Raw genomic sequence first — 23,246 nt, forward strand, 5'->3', positions numbered from 1 at the left:
ATTGATCTAAAAGACCCACATTCACGTAAAAACACCTAGATATTTTACACAGAGAACTGGAATAAACATAAACATCTTTATTTAGTACTTCTATGTTGTAATCACAGAATTTCAAACAATCAAAGTCGATCAAAATAGTATTTTCTCTGCCTTTCATGAACAGTACATACATTTATGTTGTTTTTAAATGTGCTATTTCAAAACCATGTGCAAATATGTAAAACTGAAAAAATGCCAATCATTTCTCTCGTTTCTCTCTCGTATACAGATTATAGCTACATTATATAACTTTTCTTAAATAAATCTATATCCATCACTAAGTTGTGACAATATGTTATGAGACAGATAATTTGTTGAAAAAAAGATTGATCTCCTTCACTTCCTCCCTGAGCGACTACTGCCATCTGCAGAAATACAAACCCCATTGAAATACGTGCACAAAAACATGACTGATTTTTATCAGTTCTAAGACCCTTTTGCTGGATCAGATGGTTTGTTTTTGACCAAGCAGTGTATTTCTCCAGTTAGCACTGGGAACATGGAGAAAAGGCAGAGGAGCTCAATATTTTCACAGCTTGTCGGTCTCATAACATACTGACACAACATAGTGACATAAATATATAAAAAAAACTATATAACTTTTACAAAGATATTTTTTTGTTTTAACAAAGTTACATACTGCATCTTTAACTCTGCTGTTGAATGGATGTAGCAACTTATACATAACATACATAATAAAGAAATCTGACATTTAGAGGCCCAACAAATTATCCTCTTCACTCTCACTGTCATCAGATTGCTGCTGGGGCATGTGTACTTTGAAAGCACATTTCATATTGGGTGCATTGTCTGTTATGATATAGCTAATTTTGTCACGAATACCATATTCCTCAGTGATCTCCTCAAAGGCAGACGCAATGTGCTCTCCAGTATGCCTCCCTGTAAAACGCCTACAGTCCAGCAGGTAGGATTCAAGTGCATAGCAATCTTTAGATTTGTAGCACACATGGGCAGTCACCCCAAGAAAGGAGCGTAGCCTGCGATCAGACCAAAGGTCAGTTGTTAATGACACAGACGACTGGGTCTTCAGTTTCTCCAAGACAGTTTCCTTGACTTTTCTGACCAATTCTGGAATTCGTCTCTCAGAAACTGTTTTTCTAGAGATTGGTGTGTATTTACTGTCCAGGACTTCAAGAAAGTGTTTAAAGTGTCCATTTTCCACGAGGGAGAGGGGCAGACAACATCCAATGATCAAATCTTGAACAATGGCTTCACTGATGGCTTGCTGCCTTGGCGATTGTGGGCTGTAGAGCTGCACTTTCTGTGTAAATAACGATATTGTTGGCTGTGTGACATCACTCTGTTGCCCTGCCTTGTATTCCAGGAACCTAATAAATAGGACATAGAAATCAGTTTATCTGATCATATGAACATCAATTACATAAGAAAACAACCTTAAAAATAAGTAGGAACTTTACAAATACATGTCAAATATGTGTAATGTAATGTTACTAGAAACGCATGTAGATAAACAAAATGCAAATCAATGGTATTTTGGCCATCACATTTTTGAAATGGATAAACAAGTAAGTTAAATGACTGATATGGTATGAACCATAGAGAGTGAACTGGTAAAAAGTTACTTATTGACCTGAAATTGTAAATGGCAACATAACAATGTGGTTTCTAAAAGTAATTTGCCTATATCCATACAAAGCAACTAATTTATTAATTTTTCATAAGGTGAGGCATATTAGTCTCTTCACTCTCTGCTTATATCTATAGACTAGTTCCCACAGCCAAACAACAGAGCATCACCTCCACGTCTTATCTTCAATGTCAGGAGCTATATCCAGCTCCTAAGGTCAATGTAACTTACATTGACCTAAGTTCATAATTATGAGACAGTGAATGAATTCATTCACTGTCTCATAATTGTTTTTCATGAGAAAGAAAAAATCTAACTTAGGAACAGGATGTTATTATATGTCCAGTCGACTCAGTCTCTCAAGGTTAACTGCATTTGCTTACTTCCCTTAATAATGTTAATTGTAGGACCAATGCAAGAAAATACAACTTATTTAAGGTTAAGCATATCAGGTTTGGCACATTAATAAATTATATATGATGGCTTTGGAGACATTGGGGTTACCCACCAGCACAAGCCAGCACATGCTGACAGAACCATTACGTTCTGTCATGGTTACGTTACAGAACGTAACCATTACGAACCATTACGTTCTGTCATGGTTACTTATTGACAGAACCATTACGAACCATTACGTTCTGTCATGGTGACTTATTGACAGAACCATTACGAACCATTGTTCTGTCATGGTTACGTACGTCACCTTATTATGGTTATTAAACATAGGTAGAGACTTCCACATCAGTCTTCTCCTTCATGAGAAGTATTGAACAAGAACCAAAATATATTACGATTATCTATTCAGACTTTTATTTTTGCTCTGCTTCCACCTATGTGCTGCAATCCACTCATGAAGCCGACAGAAATACGGAGACATGTTCAGGAAAGCTGTAATTGAAACAGCGTTGTCCATGCACAACACGAATCAACACTTCTTTAAATTAAATCAGTAATGTCCGACATGTTTTCACAAACACTACTAGGTGACAACTTGTGCATCAAGCTAGGTGGCAAATAGCGGATAAGAAAGGAGAACATTCACCCTAAAAGATAAAGCATACATATATAACTTTAGCTAACTTAATATGTGTAGCTAATATTGAAATAAGAACTGTGTGATGGCCGGGTAGAATAATTTTGATACCGAGGAAATTGCTTACGTTAACTTGCTAGCTTTCCTAATATCACTTTTACACACAGCTTACCTTTCTTTGTGCTTTCTTTCAAGGTGTCGATAAAAGTTGGACGTAGTCCCCACCGTCTCTGATAGTGAAGCACTGCAGAACTTACATTGCGCTGTATGCTTTTTTCTCAATGTTGCTTTACAAATGTATTGTTTGTGATTTAAATAGCCAAATTTTATAACCGATGATTTGGCCGACATCTTATCCCCTTCTCAGACAACCACTTGTAACTTTCAATCAAGTGCCCGCTCAAGGTGAAAGGGGGTGGGGCGACAGCAGTTAAAAAAACAACAACATGCATTTACCAATGAGACGGGTTATTGCTTGGATTTGAATCAGGAGTGCATCCAATAAAAAGAAGGATCTTAAAGAAATTGATACTGATGATTTAGCGTTATTTTCACAGTTGTGGTCTTGACCGGTCTTGAAATAAAATACCGAGTCCTCAATGTCCGAGACCGAGACAAGACCGAGACCAAATGTGGTCGAGTCCGAGACAAGACCGAGACTATCAAAAAATGGTCTTAAGACCGGTCTCGAGACCAAGACCGTTTTCGAGTACTACAACACTGCTAGAGCCCACAAGAAAAGACCCCCTGGTGGGGAACACCCCCCGCCCCCCAAAAAAACAAACAAAAAAAAACAAAAAAAACAATGAAAAGTTCTTATTGTCACGTTTATCATTATAAACAAATATCTCAATAAAACTGTAAGTTTATTTCACCTAGCCTTTCTACTTCAACATGTTTGGTGTCCTGGGCGATACTCTTTCCATGACTCATTCATTTTTCCATGATTTCTGTTCATTATTTCAGTTATATTTACAACAGGAACCTCACCTTCCAAAAACCTGCAAACACAGGATGTCTGCTAAGCTGGCCGTTCATTTTCTTGACCTCGATTGCAGCCTGAAAACAGCAATTTCGTCATCATGTCGCCATATTTTCATTAGGCCTCTGCTTCCAGCTTCTGGCTTCATTGCTGTCAGAAGTCGAATTATTTAGGAGGAGGCAGTGAGCGGGGGGGAATAAAAAGAATTGCACGGAAGCTGTCTTGTTTGAAAGAAAATGCACATGGCGTCTGATTAGGCACATAAATAATTTATAGTCGCTTCATTTATGGGCCACGTCTCAACAAGAAGGTATCGCTCGCCAATTAATATTCCCTCTTTGCCCTCTCTCTCTGAGAGGATCAGGCTCGACGTGCACCCAGCTGCCAGTGAAGCGCTGTGGAAATGCAAGCAAAGGAAAAGAAATTAGAGAGCTTGTTCATTACTGGAAATGCAAATGAAAGTGTCCCAGAGTTTAATGGCTGTCCCTGTCTGTGCGGGTGCCAGAATGCCAATCAGGTAAATCTGCTCATATATTGTAACCACAGTCTATGTCAGAGGCATGTCAGCTGAAACACTGCGCTGCAGATCGTAAGATATGAAGAAAACGGTAATTTGAGAAGAAAACATAATCTTGATTATTGTTGTAGGAAGAGATTTGCAGGCTTGTGGAATGAGTTTTTGATGGATTTGGAATCTAAAACAATATTTTTATGTGCTTAATGACATCCTGATTCATCCATACTCCTTATTAACAAAAAGCTTTTCTGTTTTTGAGATTCATTTTCTACTTATGGAGCAACATTTTGCATAGACATAACTGTCTTTCTAATGTTAGAGCTTTTATATCCTGCTCTTGCTCATTTTTCCAGGTTTCTTTCACTAAACCTAATTCATCCATCAGCTTTTCTCCATTTGCATCTTCTGTTTAAAATTCATCTCAACCATGGTGCAAGACTGATACAACATAAATTCAGTTTGAAGTAAATTGCAATAAGACAAAAATAGGAACCCGGCATTAGAGTCTGACTGTTTAATAACTTGTAATTTGGTTGTATTAAATATTAAAGATGATCACACATACAGTTATGTTCATAATAATAGCAGTGTCTTTAAAAAGGTGAGTAAATGTCAAAATTCTTCAAATAAATTGTATTTTAATGAACACAAATGCATTGGGGACACTGCACTTTCTGTATCAAAGCAGAAAAGTGGAAAAAGTAATTGAATATTACAATATTTTAATATTCAATATTCTTGAACATTATATTTTAAGAAATACAATGTTAAAAAATTATAGTGTTGACATCTTTCTTTACAAACTGAAAAATAAACTATATAAACTAAGAAATGCTGGAAAATTAATCTTTCCTGAGAGTCATAAACTAATATTTAGTCGCATAACGAGGGTTTCTGGTAACTGCTTCACATCTGTGGTCCATGGAGTCGACCAACTTCTGGCACCGGTCAACAGGTTCTGCAGCCCAGGACAACTCTACTATGTTACCAATTCCTCTGTGTTTCTTGGTTTTGCCTCATGAACAGCATTTTTATGTCAGCTGTTACATGCTCACACTTTGCTTCCGCCTCCTGATTATGTATTTTTGTTTTACTGTTGGCACCTATGACGGTTCACCGGTGGGGGCGGGGCTCAGCCAGCCCAGGTGTTTTTAGCTGGGCTGGTGGTGCACCTGAGACTGATGAGTGATGGTGGCGAGTACCAAGCTGTGGCAGCAGCGGAGTTTGGAAAGGAAAATTTATTAAAAATATGGTGCGGTAAGGCTCTGGATGGAAAAGAGTACCTTCACCTCGGGACGGATCCACCCAGAGGGGAGTGTCGGAAGTTTTGGCCGGGATGAAGTTTGTTTTCGTTTGTTTTGATTTGTTTTTGGAAAAACCGGCTGGACGCTAGGAATTTTGACTAACCACCAACGAAATCACCACAGGTGTGGGTTTTAAGGAAAAAAGGAAAAAAAACCCTACATATTTAAAGACAAAGAGACATAAAAACTATTAAACGAAGAGCTTGTTGCACGAGGGATCGCGAGGGCTCACCCTTCTCAATGGATGCCATCTGGTTGAGGAACATAACCTACTGATCGGATGTCTAAGGTAGGCCCCCAACACACTGTGTGTTCCGTCAGGTGCCCGTTTTGTTTCCTTTACTCTGTTCCTTTTGTTTAAATCATTACGTATTTAATGTTGCGGCCCCTCTTTCCCGTAATCGGTATAAAAGACATAAGAAGGAGCCAGGGTGAGGGTAGTGGGACGTAACACAGGTACAAAAAATGCTCTTAATGGGATGAAGGTAGGCAGACTATGCTGGCCTCTCCATTACTTGAGAGATCACACATTAGCAGACAGAAATCGTAGGTATAACGGTTCCATCGGGTTCCATCGTGCCGTGTGGTGTCCAACAATGGGCACAAAATAATGGCTACAAGTCCAGTGAACTCATTTTAAAACCAGGCATTAATTAATGCTTTACTACAATCTACCTGCAATGCATGTGGCTCTAGTATCATAACGTCCTGACTGAATGAAAATCGTTATAATCTATTTATGTCACGTTAACAGAACAGCTGAAAAGTTACCGGGTTCATCAACTGGTAGCAATTTCACTCCAACTCCTCCCCTCCTCATTTCTATATTCTTTGCATGAAATGTTTTATAAACATTAATGTTGTTTCCACATTTCATCTCCAATGTCCACTGGACTTCGGGTTTCGCTGTGTCAGCTGTTTTGGATTCCCCTCTGTAATTTCCCTTCAGAAAGCAGGAGGAGAATCCGGCTTTCTGATTGGCTACCTGTCACATTCAACAGGCTGCATTAAGCTCCCATTGGGGAAAACCCCTGATTTAGATCAGAGGGCCACAACGATCTACTGTAACACACCACACACTACAGGATGATCGGTTAGGAAATCACAAGCAACAATCTTAGAACGATCAAAGTTCTCAGATTGTCATAAGGGGAAAATGTAGGTGTGAACTAACGTGTAGTGTGAACTATTGCATCAGGTAGTCGATGTTCCATCTTCTCTATTTAAATCTAATGATTACTGAAGGACAATATGGTTTACAGACTTCAAAATCTGCACTCTTTTGGTTGAATGCAGTATTTATTTACACTTTGGTGTTTTTATTCAAGTACATTTTGGTTAATGGAGACTGAGAATCCATTTTATTTTTAGTTTTGGTTGCTTTGTTTATTTTATCAGTTCCAGTGTTAAGTTTTCTTTTGAAAATAAAGTGTATCTATTATTGTTTATCGCAATATTTTTTGAGACAATTAATCACTCAGCAAAATTTGTTATTGTGACAGGCCTATTCAGCATGTCTCTTTTTTTAAACAATGGGACGTTGTGGGGGCTCCTTTCTGGTAGCTTGGCTTTTCATGGCCATTGTCTGATTGTTGCAGTACTCGCAGCCAGTCACAGATCTAGATCCAGAGCCACGTAGAGACAGTTACAAAGTCGGCCTTGTATCACCTGAAGAACATTTCCAGGATTAAAGGACTAATGTCTCAGCCAGATCTAGAGAAACTCATCCATGCGTTTATCTTCAGTTGCATTGATTATTGCAACAGCGTCTTCACAGGCCTGTTCAACAAATCAATCAAACAGCTGCAGCTGATCCAGAATGCTGCTGCTGGAGTTCTGACTAAAACCAGGGAGATAGAGCACATAACACCAGTTTTAAAGTCTCTCCACTGGCTCCCTGTCGCTCAAAGAATAGACTTTAAAATACTGTTGTTAGTTTATAAATCACTGAATGGTTTAGCACCACAATACATTTAAAGATCTGCTGCTGTTGTATCAACCTTCCAGACCTCTCAGGGACTGGTTCTGGTTCTGCTCTGCATCCCCAGAACCAGAACCAAACGAGGAGAAGCAGCATTCAGCATCTATGCACCAAAAATCTGGAACAAACTTCCAGAAAACTGTAAAACATCTGAAACACTGACTTCCTATAAATCTCAACTAAAAACCCACTTGTTTAGAGTTGTATTATAAATGTAATTAATTACAAATTTATTGATGGAACTTGACTTAATATTGTGTTTTGATTGTTGATTCTATGCTGCAATTGCACAAAAATCCGTGAGGGACGATGGAGTCCCAGAGCAAAATTCCGTGAAAGAAGTTTACGGAGCCTCGAGCTGGAATAAAAATGGTGAGTGACTGAGGGTCATTTCACGCCACAGAAACCCTGTAAATTCTAGACACTAACAGGTACCATAGAATTGCACAAAAATCCGTGAGGGACGACAGAGTTCCAGAGCGAAATTCCGTGATAGAGGTGTATGGAGCCTGGTGCCGGAAGCCTGTTGAAAGGTTGCTTACATTGTTTTAAACTGTGTCATTATGAGCATGAGTGGGAATAAAAATAGCAATAGGTATTTTGTTCTATATACCACAGTAGGAGTGTAACAGGTAAACCTTTTATGGATGCAAACTCGATTAAACACCCACCTGTTTAGGATTGTATTTGAAACGTAATCAATTACAAATTTATTGACAGAACTTGACTTAATGTCGTGTTTTGATTGTTGATTCTGTTGCATTGTGTTTCTGTGTTTGATATGAACTTTGAAATGCCTTGGTGCTGAAATGTGCTATACAAATAAAATTTGATTGATTGATTGATCTTCTTTAATCCTCCTGGAGCTGATCATTGGCTGAGCCTTTGCCATTTTGGTTATTCTCAGATCCATTTGAATAGCTGTTTTTCTTTTTCTTCCTCAACATAATTGTTTGTTTTAAAACATTTGATACCATTTTAGCTGAACAACTTTTCATTTTCTTCACTTCTTTATAGGTTTTTCCCTCTTTAATTAATTTTTCATCAAAGGACACTCTTCTTCTTAACAGTGACTTAATGACCCATGTTACTCTGTTTTTCAAGAATGAATGTACATCCAGCTTATGCAGCATCAGTTGCCTTGACCCTTAAATAAGGGTCACCTGTTTAACATCTATTTTTTTCTTCCACATAATCAATGACCTCCCTAATTGAACTCAGCACTGCTATTTTTAACACAACCCTTTCAGTAAATGATTCGGTTTCACAGAATCAGCAGCATGCATATCATGTCTGTTGGTTTTCTATACTTTACTAAACCTTCTAAAAACTTACTTGTAGTGTAGAAATTGAAATTCAAACAAAAACAGTGATTTATCTTGCTAGTGATGTGGGATTGCTATTATTTTGAACAGAACTGTATTAATTAATTTTACTTGGAAAAATAACAATACAACTAACAGTAGTGACATTCTGGTCATGAGACAAGCATTTCATATTCACAAGATCACATGTGATATTTACTGTGGTTTTTAAGAAACTCCTGATTTTTTTTGTTTTCAGAAATAACCATTTTATTAAATCTGTAATCTGTTTTAAATAGTTAAAATCAGGTTTGAGCAGGTCTTTACTCGTATGTTTTAGGAAATAAACTTCAAACTGTTTCCATAATCTCACTGTTTTAGAAAAATACAGCCAAAGTTTGATCAGTAAGAAGTTCAGACTACAAGAAACATTTCAGTCCTTACGAATTATTTGTCGGTTTCTTTTTATCTGCCAAATGTCCAAATTGTAACCAAAAAACATTTTAGAAGTAGTGACTGCTTCTTCGGTAACCAAGTGTCAGTCACTCAAGAACTACTTCTTTTCTAACTTCAAAATAAGAGTCTAAAATGTAGACTACAGTATCTGGCAGGTTGAGTGGAGATCGGCTCTGAACAGTCCTGTTCACTCCTACTGTTCAAACCTGATTAGATCTTTCCGCTGTTGTCTTCAAACCTGTAGCTTCAAAAAGTGTTTATCTTGGTTTACCTGGCAGCTAAAACAGAACGACCTGTGAACAGGTGAATCCATGAACACTGGACTGCAAACAGGTGGGAGTGGTGGGAGGTCAACCGGACCAGCCAATACATCCTGTAGACTCACTTTGATTGGGGGCCAAATTGCAACAGTTGTTACATTTTCAACTGGTATTATATCAAATGATCCAAACTAGTTGGAAAAACTGGTTCCCCTCCTTGCCAGTGGCGGCTCTGCACCAGGAGCCACTGAAGGAAATAACACAAAGAAAACTTCTGAAGGAGAGTCTGAGCTGCATTTCCGTTACTAAATGCAAACAGAAATGGAATGGTGTAAGTCTTCAGTGGTTGGAGTTTTTCTCTTTTGGCTTTGGCCAAGCACCAGAAGCTATTTCTCCTGTTTCGGTTGTATTCACCCAGAATGCCCTGCGCTGTAGTTCACTTCCTGCTTTTGGAGCTGTCCGTTTGGTGTTCGTATGCGCATTTGAACCTCACCAGAGTTCGAACCCAGACTGAGGTTTGTAGCTGAACCAGTTGATTCTTTATTCCACATCAGAGTTCGATTCATTCACACTTCCCCAATGAACCAGACTTTTGAGATGATGAAAGTGGACCAATTGCCATACATAAAAGTGTTAACACTGAGCATCTGCTAATAGTGCAAGAGCATGTAAAATATTCAAATGAAGGAATTCTGACAATCTGATCAATTGTGCTTATCAATTTATTCAGAGGAAATCTTTTCGTCTTCTGTACATCTGTCCTTTCGCTCCTGATGGCAGTTTATAGTGATTCTCCCTCCACTTTCTCTGTGACCTGGCTAGTGCATTTTGGCCGACTCTTGGTGGCAGATGGTGGTTTTGGCCTGAGATTGACATCTGTATCACCCTGGGCTCCCTGCGCCTGTCGGTTCCAGTGTAAAGGCTGTCAGAGCCAGCCGCTCTTGGTCTGACTCTCTGCTTCTAGCCATCCTGTGGCGCTACCACAATTGGCTCCATATGCCAGCCACATGGAGAAGTGTCACTCTCTGCTAGCTCTGCATACAGCAGCCAGGCTCCCAGGTTGCTCTCCTCCTCCCTGCTTCTCTTTCTGTCAGTCGTTTTGCCGTTTATTTCATTATTTTTCTGTCTGTGCCAGTCCACTAGAATAGCTTCCTTACATGGCTATTAATGGTCAAATGTCAGTGCCGAAGAGCGAGTAAACAGGGTGAGGCAGCCGAGCGGAGAGGATATTACATTCTGTAATCACTGTTGTTGCGGGTTAGAAAATCAGAGGCATTTAATAGGAATTTATTTTTGCCTGAATTAGTTCCTGTTCATTTAGAAGGCCAATGGGAAGTGAAGGTGGGAGGTCAGTAGACCGCAGTCTTGGGTCTATTAGCACTTCTGCTGCAGGAGACAACAACAGGAATATTAAAATGATCTTCCAGCAGCGGACAGGGCCCGGTTCAGGCCTGAGGCAAAGAGCTGGGTCAGCATGAGCTGGAAACAGGTCAGCTGTAGGTTGGGTGATGTGAGCTGAAGCTGCCGCCTCCCCTCTGGACAGCCAGGCAGTGTTGGCTGGATGGACAGATCAGGCTTTTCTATGTTATTCTGCTGCTAAACGACACAAACCGCAGCTTAGGAGGACAGAAGGATTGCGAGTCCTGAATGATTGAGGAAATATTCTGGGTTGGATCTCACTTGTAACAGCAACGCATTGAACAGCAGGTGACAGCCAGCGCTGAGCAGAGAGTGGCAGTGAGTCAGTGTGAGGAGTATAGCAGCGTGCCGACTCGTCTCGTCTGACTGTCATGGAAAACATCACAGAGAAGCGCGGCGTCACTGAGCCAACATGGAGGCCAGATCTGCTCAGATATCATGGCTTCTTCATAAAATGTGTCCGGCTGGATGGAACCAAACCCACGAAGTGTATTTAAAGCTCAGATATTTTGATGAAGGAAACAGAAACTGTTGGCTGATGTTGTCAGTAACATTCAGCTTTAGGAACTCTTTGTTCACTCATGTAGTGGAGCTTTTTGTTCTCACAGATCAAACGTTGGTTGATCAATCTCTTTCAGACACATCAGTGTGAAAATGAAACCATGATGAAAAGAGAAAATGATTCCCAACAAATTAACAGATACTGTAATAATTTATTTTGTTCAAACTCAAATTTCCTTCAGATAAATGTTCAGACTTTTCCACTTATCTGAAGTTATATTGAGTATAACTGAACCATCCATATATTTTCTATCTTTGCTTCATTTCTGTGGCTTTGGCCATCAGGTTAATAATCCATCAGAGCAATTTATAAACACAAATTAAGAAACGTTAAATAAGACAGAAAATCATGTTAATAAATATTGTGATTTTTACTTATTTAGACGTACACAAAATCAGACCGGCTATAGAAAAGTGTTTTCACTGTAAATAATCCTTTCTACCATTAATTTCTTCATGAACTAAACATGAGTGTTACAGGACGATGTCTGGTTTGTTTTTAACATATTTGCCGTCATGCACAGCTGACTGACGGCGAGCGTTATTACATAACTGTAGTCAGAACTACTGCAGGGAAAAGCATCAGCATTTTAGCCAGCTGCAGTCATCGGACCCAGCTGATCACTGGCAGCAGGAGGAATATTTGAGTCTCACTTGAAACAGATCCAGTTATTTTCCCACATTAACCTCCATACACGGCTAGAAAGCCTGAGCAATTAGTTGGGAAGGGGCATCATCGCCATGTGACATGACTCACATACACTGACTCGATATCAGGACGTTGACTGGTTCAGCCGAGTGACAGATCATTAAAGGGAAACCACTGGAGTCTGACAGAAATGATACATGCATCTGTATTAATATTTCTGTGTCTGGGCATGTGTGTTTATAACAAACAATAATGGCTAAACACACTCACAGTCTTAAAAATCCTACTCTGGTCCGTAAAGGGGCAGAATTATATAAAAGTTGAGCTTTATGTGAGTTTTGCTTTGATCGCCATGGTAACCATTCTGGCTTTCCCAACACTGGGTCTGATGAAGCTCCTCCTCCTGCCTTGTCACTTTCTGCATCAAAGGCTGAATGGAGGAACGTTGTTGTGACGACTTCCTGGAGGCTTCTTAAAGAGACAGAGGCCCAATTTCAAGGCTTTACATTGCAAAGTCAAATTAATTTAAGTCATGTTTGATATATTCCTCTTTTATATAATAAGGTGACATAGTTACTTGATTGTGCCTGGAAAATACGTAATACTGCCCTTATGATAACTGAGTGTTTTTGTTAAATATTGTGATTTGCTGTTTGTGCATAATTTCCCTGTTTATACCCACAGATTAAAGTTGATTTTGATTCTGAAAACATTTAACTAATTTTGAAACTTAAATTGTGTTACTCCTTAATCTTAAATTATACTCTTGTTTTGCATTTTGTTGCTTTTATATGAATCAAAGCTCATAAAGTCCACAATGGTTTTTCTTGTGGTCTAAAAAATTTTCCTTCACAGCCCAATCAGCTTAATGTCCATGTTACATTTCAGTTTCAGTTCCTTACTGAAATGAATATAAATTATTAGAAATTTCAGTAAGAATAAATTTTGATTTATTGTTATAAATTTCAACTAATTATACCAAAGAAGAAACAGAAATGACAGTGTGATCAGAAATGTTTGTTTTTCCCATTTTTTTCCCATGAGAGTATCAATAAATATCAGTAAAATATGATTAAATGGAGTTACTGTGTGCAGTTGTTAAAAATGGTCATCTTTTTCCAGAGTTTGCGTTTCTGGCATTATGAATGCTGTTACATACAGTTACCTAATTAAAATGCAATTAAATAGTTTTTTTTAGTCATCATTTTTATGGTTATCACAATAGTGAGAAAAATGATTGTGACATAATTATAAATGCATATTTCTCAGCCCTAACCAGGCTCCCTGATATCATCCCTTCTCCATCAGCCAGCCTGTTGTTTTCCTCTTTATGGGAGTTTATCAGAGATCAAAGGTTAATGCGTTTAGTCACACACAGCTGTGTAGAATGCTGGCTCCATGTTGCTGATGGAATGCTGCTCAGCTTGTAAGCCTGAGGAGTGGGAAGTCTGGGAATCTGCTGGAAAGCACAATGAAGTCTGACTTATGATGATTGGAGTTAATACCACAGATAGACATCTGGCCTACCTGTTAGTGCCGTGCCGCTTTGGCCCACTGAGTAGCAGAGCATTGGCTTCCTACCGCTTTGCTCTGTTGCATGGCTCGGTGCGCATGAAGAACTCGACATGGCCTTCTGATGTCCTTTAGCAGTTGGATACGCAGTTCATAAAAGAAATTAGACCAAGTGATGTTATGTTGGGCAACAGACTCATAAAAATCCAGGAAATGGCTGATATTGGCCTCTGCATGCTCTAGTAAATGTTGTTAAATCTGATTTGTTATGATCTATACATATTCTGTGCCATAAACCACAAAACGACAGAACAGTTGACTGTCTTTGAAATGAGCGGATCCAAGCAGTGGAGTGGGCCAACGGACTGGCAATGACCAAATCTGTTTTAAATTTTCACGGACTTCATCCTTTTCATCAACATCATTAAAATGTTCGTTTACAATGGACAGCGGGAAAGAATAATCTCTAATGGCATTACTGATGGCAGCAGCCTCGCTTTTGATAGCGCTCACTTTGAAAAATGGACAGCATCCCACTCTAATGGGTGGCGGTGCATTCACTGACATCTCCTTTCTGTTTTGAACCCTCTCATACAATCCTGTGGAGGATTTAACAGCAGAGCAGGATTTTACTATGCATTATTCAAAATTACAAACTGATTCACAACAGTACCAAGGTTTATTTACATCTACTCTAGGAAATTTGCCTCAGTATTTAAATTGGACCAAAAACTTTTTAAAGTTTTAATTAATTAACTTTGACATGAATTGATATAACTCTCTATTGAAACATACAGATTTTATAGAACATAACATCAATAAAACCATCTAGTTTGAAATCTTAAGACAAAAAGCAGCGGCAACTCTTGAACCCGTTGGTGGACACCTTCAGTGAGGGAAGCTGTCAGGCTGAAGAAGGAGTCCTATCGGGCCTTTTTGGCCTGTGGGACTCCAGAAGCAGATGATGGGTACCTGCGGGTGAAGCGGCATGCGGCTCAGGTGGTTACTGGGACAAAAACTCGGGCGTGGGAGGAGTTTGGAGAGGTCATGGACAAAAAGTTCCGTACGGCTTCGAGGCGATTCTGGTCCACCATCTGGCGTCTCAGGAAGGGAAAGCAGTGGAGCACCAACATTTTTGATAGCGGGATGGTGTGCTGTGGACCTCGACTTGGGACATTGTGGGCTGGTGGGCAGAATACTTTGAAGACCTCCTCAATCCCACCAACGTGTCTTCCTTTGAGGAAGCTGAGCCTGGGGACTCTGGGATGGGCTCTCCAATCTCTGGGGATGAGGTCACCGAGGTGGTTAAAAAGCTCCTCGGGGGCAGGGCCCCAGGGGTGGATGAGATTCATCCTGGATTCCTTAAGGCTCTGGATGTTGTAGGGTGGTGTTGGCTGACACAACTCTGCAATATCGCATGGACATTGGGGGCAGTTCCCAAGGATTGGCAGACTGGGGTGGTGGTCCCCCTGTTTAAAAGGGGGGGCCAGGGGATGTGCTCCAATTACAAGGGGGTCACACTCTTAAGCCAGGGAGACAAGGTCTAACCAACTTTAACCCTGGCAATAGACCTTGCCTAACCCTAGCAAGGTCTATTCAGGCGTCCTGAAGAGGAGGGTCCATCGGACAGGAAGAGCAGTGTGGTTTTCGTCCTGGTTGTGTTACACTGGACCAGCTCTACACCCTCAGCAGGGTCCTGGAGGGTTCTGGGAGTTCGTCCAACCAGTCTACATGTGTTTTGTGGACTTGGAGAAGGCATTCGACCGTGTCCCTCGAGGAGACCTGTGGGGGGTTCTCCAGGAGTATGGGGTACCAGGCTCCTTGATGCGCGCTGTCAGGTCCCTGTATGACCGGTGTCAGAGTCTGGTCCACATTGCCAGCAGTAAGTCGGGCTCCAGGGCTGCCTTTTGTCACAGATTCTGTTCATTACTTTTATGGACAGAATTTCTAGGCGCAGCCAGGGTGTTGAGGGGATCCGTTTTGGTGGCCTTAACCACGGAGCTTTTTGAGGTGATGATGTGGTCCTTTTGGCTTCATCAGGTCGGGATCTGCAGCTCTTGCTGGAGCGATTCACAGCCGAGTGTGAAGCAGCCGGGATGAGGATCAGTGTCTCCAAATCCGAGGCCATGATCTTGAGTCGGAAAAGGTAGGGGGGGTGTCCTGCCCCAAGTGGAGGAGTTCAAGTATCTCGGGATCTTGTTCACGAATGAGGGAAGAAGGAAGTGGAAGATCGACAGGCGAATTGGCGCAGCGTCTGCCTTCGAGCGGGTGCTGTACCTGTCTATCATGGGGAAGAGAGAACGGAGCCAAAAAGCGAAGCTCTCGATTTACCGGTCGATCTATGTTCCCACAATCATCTGTGGTCATAAGCTTTGGGTCATGACTGAAAGGACAAGATCGCAGATCCAAGCGGCCAAAATGGGTTTTCTCTGTAGGGTGTCTGGGCTCTCCCTTAGAGAGAGAAGCTCAGTCATCCGGGAGGGACTCAGAGTAGAGCTGCTGCTCCTTCACATCGAGAGGGGCCGGTTGAGGTGAGGTGTTCCGGGCACGTCCCACCGGGAGGAGGACCCGGGGTAGACCCAGGACACGCTGGAGGGACTATGTCTCTCACTAAAACCAGGAAGATAGAGCACATAACACCAGTTTTAAAGTCCCTCCACTGACACCCGGTAGCTCAAAGAATAGACGTTAAAATACTGTTGCTAGTTTATAAATCACTGAATGGTTTAGCACCACAATACATTAAAGATCTGCTGCTGTTGTATCAACCTTCCAAACCTCTCAGGTTCTGGTTCTGGTTCTGCTCTGCATCCCCAGAACCAGAACCAAACGAGGAGAAGCGGCATTTAGCATCTATGCGCCACAAATCGGGAACAAACTTCCAGAAAACTGTACAACAGCAGAAACGCTGACTTCCTTTAAATGTCAACTAAAAACCCACTTGTTTAGAGTTGTATTTGAAATGTAATCAATTGCAAATTTATTGACGAAACCTGACTTGATGTTCTGTTTTGATTGTTGATTCTATGTTGCATTGTGTTTTTTGTGTTTGATTTGATGTAAAGCACTTTGAAATGCCTTGCTGCTGAAATGTGCTATACAAATAAAATTTGATTTGATTTGATTTGCTGGCCTGGGAATGCCTTGGGAAGCTGCTCGCCCCGGATAAAGTGGAAGAAAATGGATGGATGGAAGACAAAAAATTACACACACACACACACACACACACACACGCCCACACAGCAAAAAACTCCTCTCATTAAACTACTAATTATTATTTATTACCTTTACATTTAAAACTTTGCTAAATTCTTCATCATTTTTGATGAAAGCTTTTGGAGTCACATTGGAGGGTCTGACGAACAGCTGGTGGCCCTGGAGCCAGAGGTTGGAGACCCCTCCCTGTGTTCGACTAAGGAAGTACATCATTCATTTGAATTTTTGGACATTCTTTTTTGCAAAATAGAACAAATATATATATATATTTTTTTTTTTTCCCATTTTATTTCTCAGAGTTTTTGCGGTGCTAGTGGCTCGTATTTTTGTGAGAGTAGGCAGACAGGAAAGCGGGTGAGGAGAGGGGGGAAGACTTGCAGCAAAGGTCGTCGGGACCGGGAGTCGAACCCGCGATGTCCGCATCAAGGACTAAGGCCTCCAAACGTGGGGCGTGGTAACCCCCTGTACCACCACAGGACGCCCCAGAATAAACATATTTGATCTGATTTAGATTTATACAGTAGTTCTAATATGCCATCCCACTCAGCTCCTTCAGACTTCAACAGCAATTGAAAAACACCTGGTGGAACTGCTGAGCTCAACACAGGAGATACGGCTCAGAGCGACGCTGGTGAAAACATTGTTAAAGGGTTAAGAGAAGAGCCATGTTGGGATGACTTCCTGGATGTGGATATTCAAAATTAACAGGCGTTTTTAAAGAAACGGACACCCAATTTCAAGGTGTTAAATTACAAAATCAAATTTCTTTTAAGTCACAATTTTTCATAAAGCATTTTTAAGTTAACGTAGTTAGTTGCTTGTGTCTGCGAAGCACATGATACTGTCCCTTTAAAAAGCCTTAGGCTGTTGAAGAAGGCTGGTTCTGTTCTGGGACGACTGTGGAAACTTTAGAGATGATTCTTTTTAAAGTGAAGAACTTTATGAACAACCTGACATCATCTTATTAGACCGCTGTAAAATAACAGTGGTCACTGCTTCTAAAGAAGCTTCATCAGAAGCTTCTTTAGAGCTGCTACTCACAGCTATCATCATCTGTATCGCAACTCTTTGAAAAGCCTTGAGTAATAAAAGCTCCAATAGTATTTAATATCACATTTGAATTAATTAAATATAGCTGAATTGAATTAATAGTTTTCATATTAGTTTTCATATTAGCAGACTTTCTCCTTTTCTGCTCCTCCAGAGCACATCGCACTGTCGAGATAAAAAAAAACAAAAAAACATGTATAATTTTCCTTCCCCTTGATATTTCTGCATTGCTGTTGCCAATCTATCACATAAAGTCACAATAAACTAAAATGAATGTTCCTGTTGAAGGGCTAGCGATACGTTCAGGAGGAACTGCAGAAAAAAGTGGAACATTTTGCTCTTTCAAAATAGCTTCAGTAACATTTTCTGTTATGAAATTTCTTCCAGACTACATAATGCTTTTTATTTTTTTTAGACATTCATCCAGCAACTGCGTACTCACCTTTGCAATTTTTTTGCAAGCTACTTCCTGTGAATCAGCATGGTAGTTCTGAAAGGTGTTAATGTAAATTTGCTATTCAGGCTGTTGATTGGTGCCGGCAGAAGGAGTAGCTCTGAGATTTTATGTGACCACAGGATTCAGAGAAAAATTCACCTGGTATAACAAAAAGGAAGATTTGGAACATGTTTTTATTTTAGGGAGCGATATAGATCCTGGATTAAAAAACAAACAATACGGCTTGTAACTCCTAATTCTCTGTGTGGAAAATACAAAGGAAAAGTTAAATTTCCTCCCTTTTGATGCTGTGAAGTAAATCTCAATGAGAACATTTTCTTTTTTCATTTATCTTCAACTTATAATTATTTAGACTGTTATGGGAAAATCCTGTCATTCTGCAAGGGCAGCTACTGTTTTCTGTGAAGAATGCTGGCCAGCTTCACACACACACACCCACGAATGCACACACACACAACAACCGTTGATTGAAGCATAACTGCCAATCATTTATTGAACAGGACAAATTTCACACACACGCACACACACGTGCTCCGGCACACAGATATCTCTCTTGCCAGACCATTAAACAAGAAAGCAGCTCCTTTGGCTCCCTTAATGGAAATTGCAATTTCAAAGCGTTCGGAGAGAGATGTTAACCTTCTGGTATACTTGTGGCATTAAAAATGGATCAAAGCAGCTGAGCTTTGATGTCAATGGAAGATTTTATTTGGGTCGTGGCAGCAGGGAGAGGCGAGTGTCTCCTCGCTGCCCTCTGCTGGGAGAAGTTGCACGTTGTTTCTAATTTAACATGATTGATGTTGCTTTTTCCTCCGTTCTGTGTTGTAATTGCTTCATGCATTTGTTGACTATTTAAAACACAGAGAGACAAAAAAAAGCTTCCAAAAGAGCAGATGGTTCTTTTTTGTTTCTCACTCATCAATCAGGTTGTTTTGCAACATGAGAGCTGATGACTGTCTGCTGGTATTGTGTTGGAAGAGAGCTGAGATACTCCTCTGATTGGATGGAGGGGTGTTGAACTTTCGACCCCTAGGGGCAGGCTAACCCCCTGCGCCATCAAGCTCAGCATGGGCCTGGGAACAAACTCGCTGTCAAAGAGATAAATGAGTGTGAAACACGACGGCCTGCCTGTTACTGTGATGCCTCCATGTGGGCTGCAGGTAGACAGAGAGCCCCTGACGGTAAGAGCTGCGGATCTTCCTTGAGATGCTGATTGTGTTCAGGTTAGCGCTGCTGTGTGGATGTGTGTTTAAAGTGTGTGAGCCATTGGTGGAGGAAGGAGGGGGCTGAAACAGAAAGAGTTGGAAAGAAAACACATAAATAATTGATGCCTTGCATCTGTGCTTGCTGTTGTGGAGTTTCTTTAAACTAGCGGGGTCGTGTTATGCTATGATGTAAACAATAAAATATAATGCTTCTGGAAAGTTTACATCTTCTCAAAACATATTTTCTGACTGGCAGTTCTAAAAAAGCAGACAGATCTTCTAAATGTTGGTCATATCATTAAAGATGCTTTTGTTGGAGAATTTCTTTGGCTTGTTTTGCTGTTCTGACCCGCAAATTCAAATTATTTTTAGTCAGGGTAATAGTTTTGAATCCAACAGGAAATAAATAAAATTAGGAGGTTGTTCCTTTTATGCCTCCATCTTTCACAAAGAACCTGTAAATAAACCTCTTCCTTAAGCCATATGGGACCAGTTTATGCTTTATTTCAGCATTTTCATGAGCAATCATAAAAAAATATGACATTATTTTATTAGTTTATATGCTATTAATTGAAAATGTATTATGATTTTTATTTGTTTTGGTTCTGATCAAATGACAAATTATTCCAAGTTTCGTTACAGTAGACTTTGAACAAAATGTGGAAAATAACTTGAATTTTAAAATAACTTGAACTTTTTGTTGAAAAGGTGTACAACACAGTAGTATACGAGTTGACCACTGGTTGGTATAAAATGGCTGTTGGTAGATGGCACCATTTCATTTTCCAGTTTGACCAATGCTAAGTCACAGAATAGCTGCGTTTAATTGAACAACAACCAGAACCGATCATTAGACAACTCTTCAATCAACTCTGATCACTGACAGATTAATGGCTTTAATGTTAATTTACGTGGGAAAGAAGAATCTATTCACTGAGCGAAGGCTGAAAAGACCTCCAAAGGTTAATTTGTAGAATATTGGTTTGCAAGTGTGAGATAGATGCAGAGTTTCTCCGTTTTTTTTGTTTGGATGGTTTTGTTTTGTCTAAGGGGGTCACAAACAACTGAGTTAATACACACGGCCGAGTGGAGACCTGAGAAATTTGTCCCTTAAAACTCCAGCGATCATAACAGTTTCTGTGGCCCTTAAGTCAACAGACACAGAATGGAAGAGCTACTAAAGCTTCATTAGTTAGCAGCATTAAATTAAATCTCCAGTTTGTTCCACATCTCTGCGCAATGCAGCAGATTTAACTCATCAAGCAGGGCCGGTCCAAGGCTGTATGAGGCCTTGAGCAGAACTTGACTTAGGGGCCCCTCTTGTTGCTAAAAACATCAGCACCTCTAACAGCTTCTGTGTTAGATTTAGAGAAATCTGGGAGAAGGGAGTAGTTTAATTGGCCAACCTAAAAAGCAATAAGTTATAAATGCAGTTTACTAATTTGTATTTGTGAACAAACAGCTCATACTCAAAGATTAAACAAATAGCGTCAGATTGTTACCATGGTAACAAAACAATTTAACTATGAATATTGTTGTTTGAAGTTTTACAAAGTAAACTTGCCAGCTCCTTTAAAACTTGCATAAAATATAAATGTTAAACAATTTAGAATCTTTTAATTTATTTATACTGAAACCATTAAATCAAATTCAGCAGCATTGATCATCTGAATAAACAAATGTTACATTTATATATCTGTGGTCTGTGTTAAAATATCAGCATTTATGGGCCCCTGAAGTCCTGGGGGCCTTATGGAGCCGCTGACTTAATTTGGATTAAACAGAAGTGCAAATAATTGATATTCATTTTAAGTGCATATTTTGATTTGTTGTTTTTAAGACTGTTTGTGGGTTTAAATATTATTTCACTGGCAATGTTTTCCCATAACATATAATTACACAGTAATATGTTTGCATTTCCTGTTTACTGAGCATCTTTTAATACAAAAACACAGTGGACTTCTTCGGCACCCTGACCGCCGGGCTTAGCAAGTTTTCTGGTGGAATCCCTGGACTGACTTAATGTATTTAGCCCTCTCATCTTGGCAGACCCTTCATTTTTCTCAGTTTGCCTCATTCAGGCTTTGTGGAAATTCTGCAGCTTGCTTGGACGAGGCTCTCTTCTGATGAGACTCCAAACTAACAGAGGAGTTGGTTGACATCTCCCAAGTCTTTGGCCGTCTTCTGCTTTGTTGCTGCCGTGTTGCCGGTTTGCCCAGACCCTCCTCTCTTTGACGAGACTTGCATATACTTCTCCCAGAATCCTTTATCCTCGCTTGTTTTTTCTTATTCCCTCACTCAAGTCTGACTCCCCACACCTCCCCTCCCTCTGCCTTTGTTAAAGACAGCCCCTCATACACTCCCCATCCCTCTCTCTCCCTCTCATGCGCCGTCTCTCTCGCTCTCTCATTATGCGCTCATCCATTTCGTTGGCTGGAGGCTGAGAAGCCAGCGCTCTGCTCCGGAGGCGAGTGTTTGGGAAGCCCAGCGATATGCCACTGCTGTTTTCCCCATAAAGAAAAGAAGAAAAAAAAAGGCGGACCAAAGTGTCAGGATCATCTTTTCCTTCTTCCAGCACTCCTCCTTCCTTTTCGCTCACTTGCAGCCTGTCTCTTCTGTCTGCTTACTTCTCTTATTCATTCACTCCCCGCTGCTCCGGCTGGCCGACCGAGCGTGTTGACATCAGGACCGCTACCTGCTACCTTGGGGATTTGACAGCGCTCTGGGAACCTGCTGCCTACTTTGTCATTTTTACGACCAGTGAATAGTGGATGCACCTCATGAATGAACTGGAGTATACAATGGACTGCATGAGGGAGTAAATGTTGGATATCTGAGGATGAGCGTTTCTTTCCTGACCTTACCAGAACAAACGGAGAATTCAAGATCTTCTTGACCAATTTTCAGTCTGCCAGACTACATCAGTCACTGAGTTTCTTCAGTTTCTTTATTTTGTTGCACATCAGAAGCAGTGACAGCTGTGGACCGTCTGGCTGAGTGAGACTGCTCACCTGTCTAACTTTTCCCCCCTCTGTGACAATTTCTTTGAACTGCTTTTGGCCCCAGTGGGCCCAGCAGGGCTGCAAGGGAAGGGGGCAGTGGCTTACCCCTTCGTAAGACCTGCTTGAAATAAAAGGGCACTGAACCATGAAGCAGTGACCGACGGGTTGGAAAAACAAGTCTTCTCCTTGTTCCTGGGAGCATAGTGTTCCTAGTAAAACAGTCAGACGCTTCCCAGCCAACCACCTCCGCAGATATAAACCTGTTCCAGTTAGGATGTCAGCATTGGAGGGATTTTTGTGCTTGACCATCCACCAAAGAAGCCAGTCCGTCGTACGCAAAGAGTTGTTTGTAAGCTAAAAAAAGGAGCATCGAACCACATCCACAGGGAACTTGGAAAGCCACCTCGGTTTTGAGAAATACCTTTTGACCCATGTGAAGGATCTTGTTTTGGTCTGGAAGTCTTTTGAAGAGAGGGATGTTGGAGGAGCCCCTGACCTCTTTCACAATCAACTAATTACGAGTCAGGGTCACAGAGAGGAAAGGACCAGATTCTTTTTGTGGATTTACCATCGACCTGCTGTGGAAAGTTTCCATGTGGATATCTGGCAATCCCAAACACCCACATACCTAACACACACATTTCTAGCTTATAGATCCATGCCAACAGCTCTGTAACACAAATTGCAAAG

General features: G+C 40.6%; 2 protein-coding genes across 2 annotated transcripts in view; one reads left to right on the forward strand and one right to left on the reverse strand.

Moving 5' to 3' along the window:
* Window positions 1–3,061, reverse strand: LOC122831395. Its single transcript, XM_044117530.1, has 2 exons — window positions 2,854–3,061; window positions 1–1,388 (listed from the first exon to the last, which is right to left on the reverse strand). The coding sequence occupies exons 1-2, from the start codon at window positions 3,030–3,032 to the stop codon at window positions 752–754; spliced, it is 816 nt and encodes a 271-aa protein (XP_043973465.1). The 5' UTR covers window positions 3,033–3,061; the 3' UTR covers window positions 1–751.
* agrn (agrin) overlaps window positions 1–23,246 on the forward strand; it is a 421,905-nt gene that overhangs the window by 122,302 nt on the left and 276,357 nt on the right. The gene's annotated exons all lie outside the window — the stretch shown is intronic.

The sequence above is a fragment of the Gambusia affinis genome, linkage group LG01 (genome assembly GCF_019740435.1).
Source record: "Gambusia affinis linkage group LG01, SWU_Gaff_1.0, whole genome shotgun sequence".
In the NCBI taxonomy this organism is placed as follows: Eukaryota; Metazoa; Chordata; class Actinopteri; order Cyprinodontiformes; family Poeciliidae; genus Gambusia; species Gambusia affinis.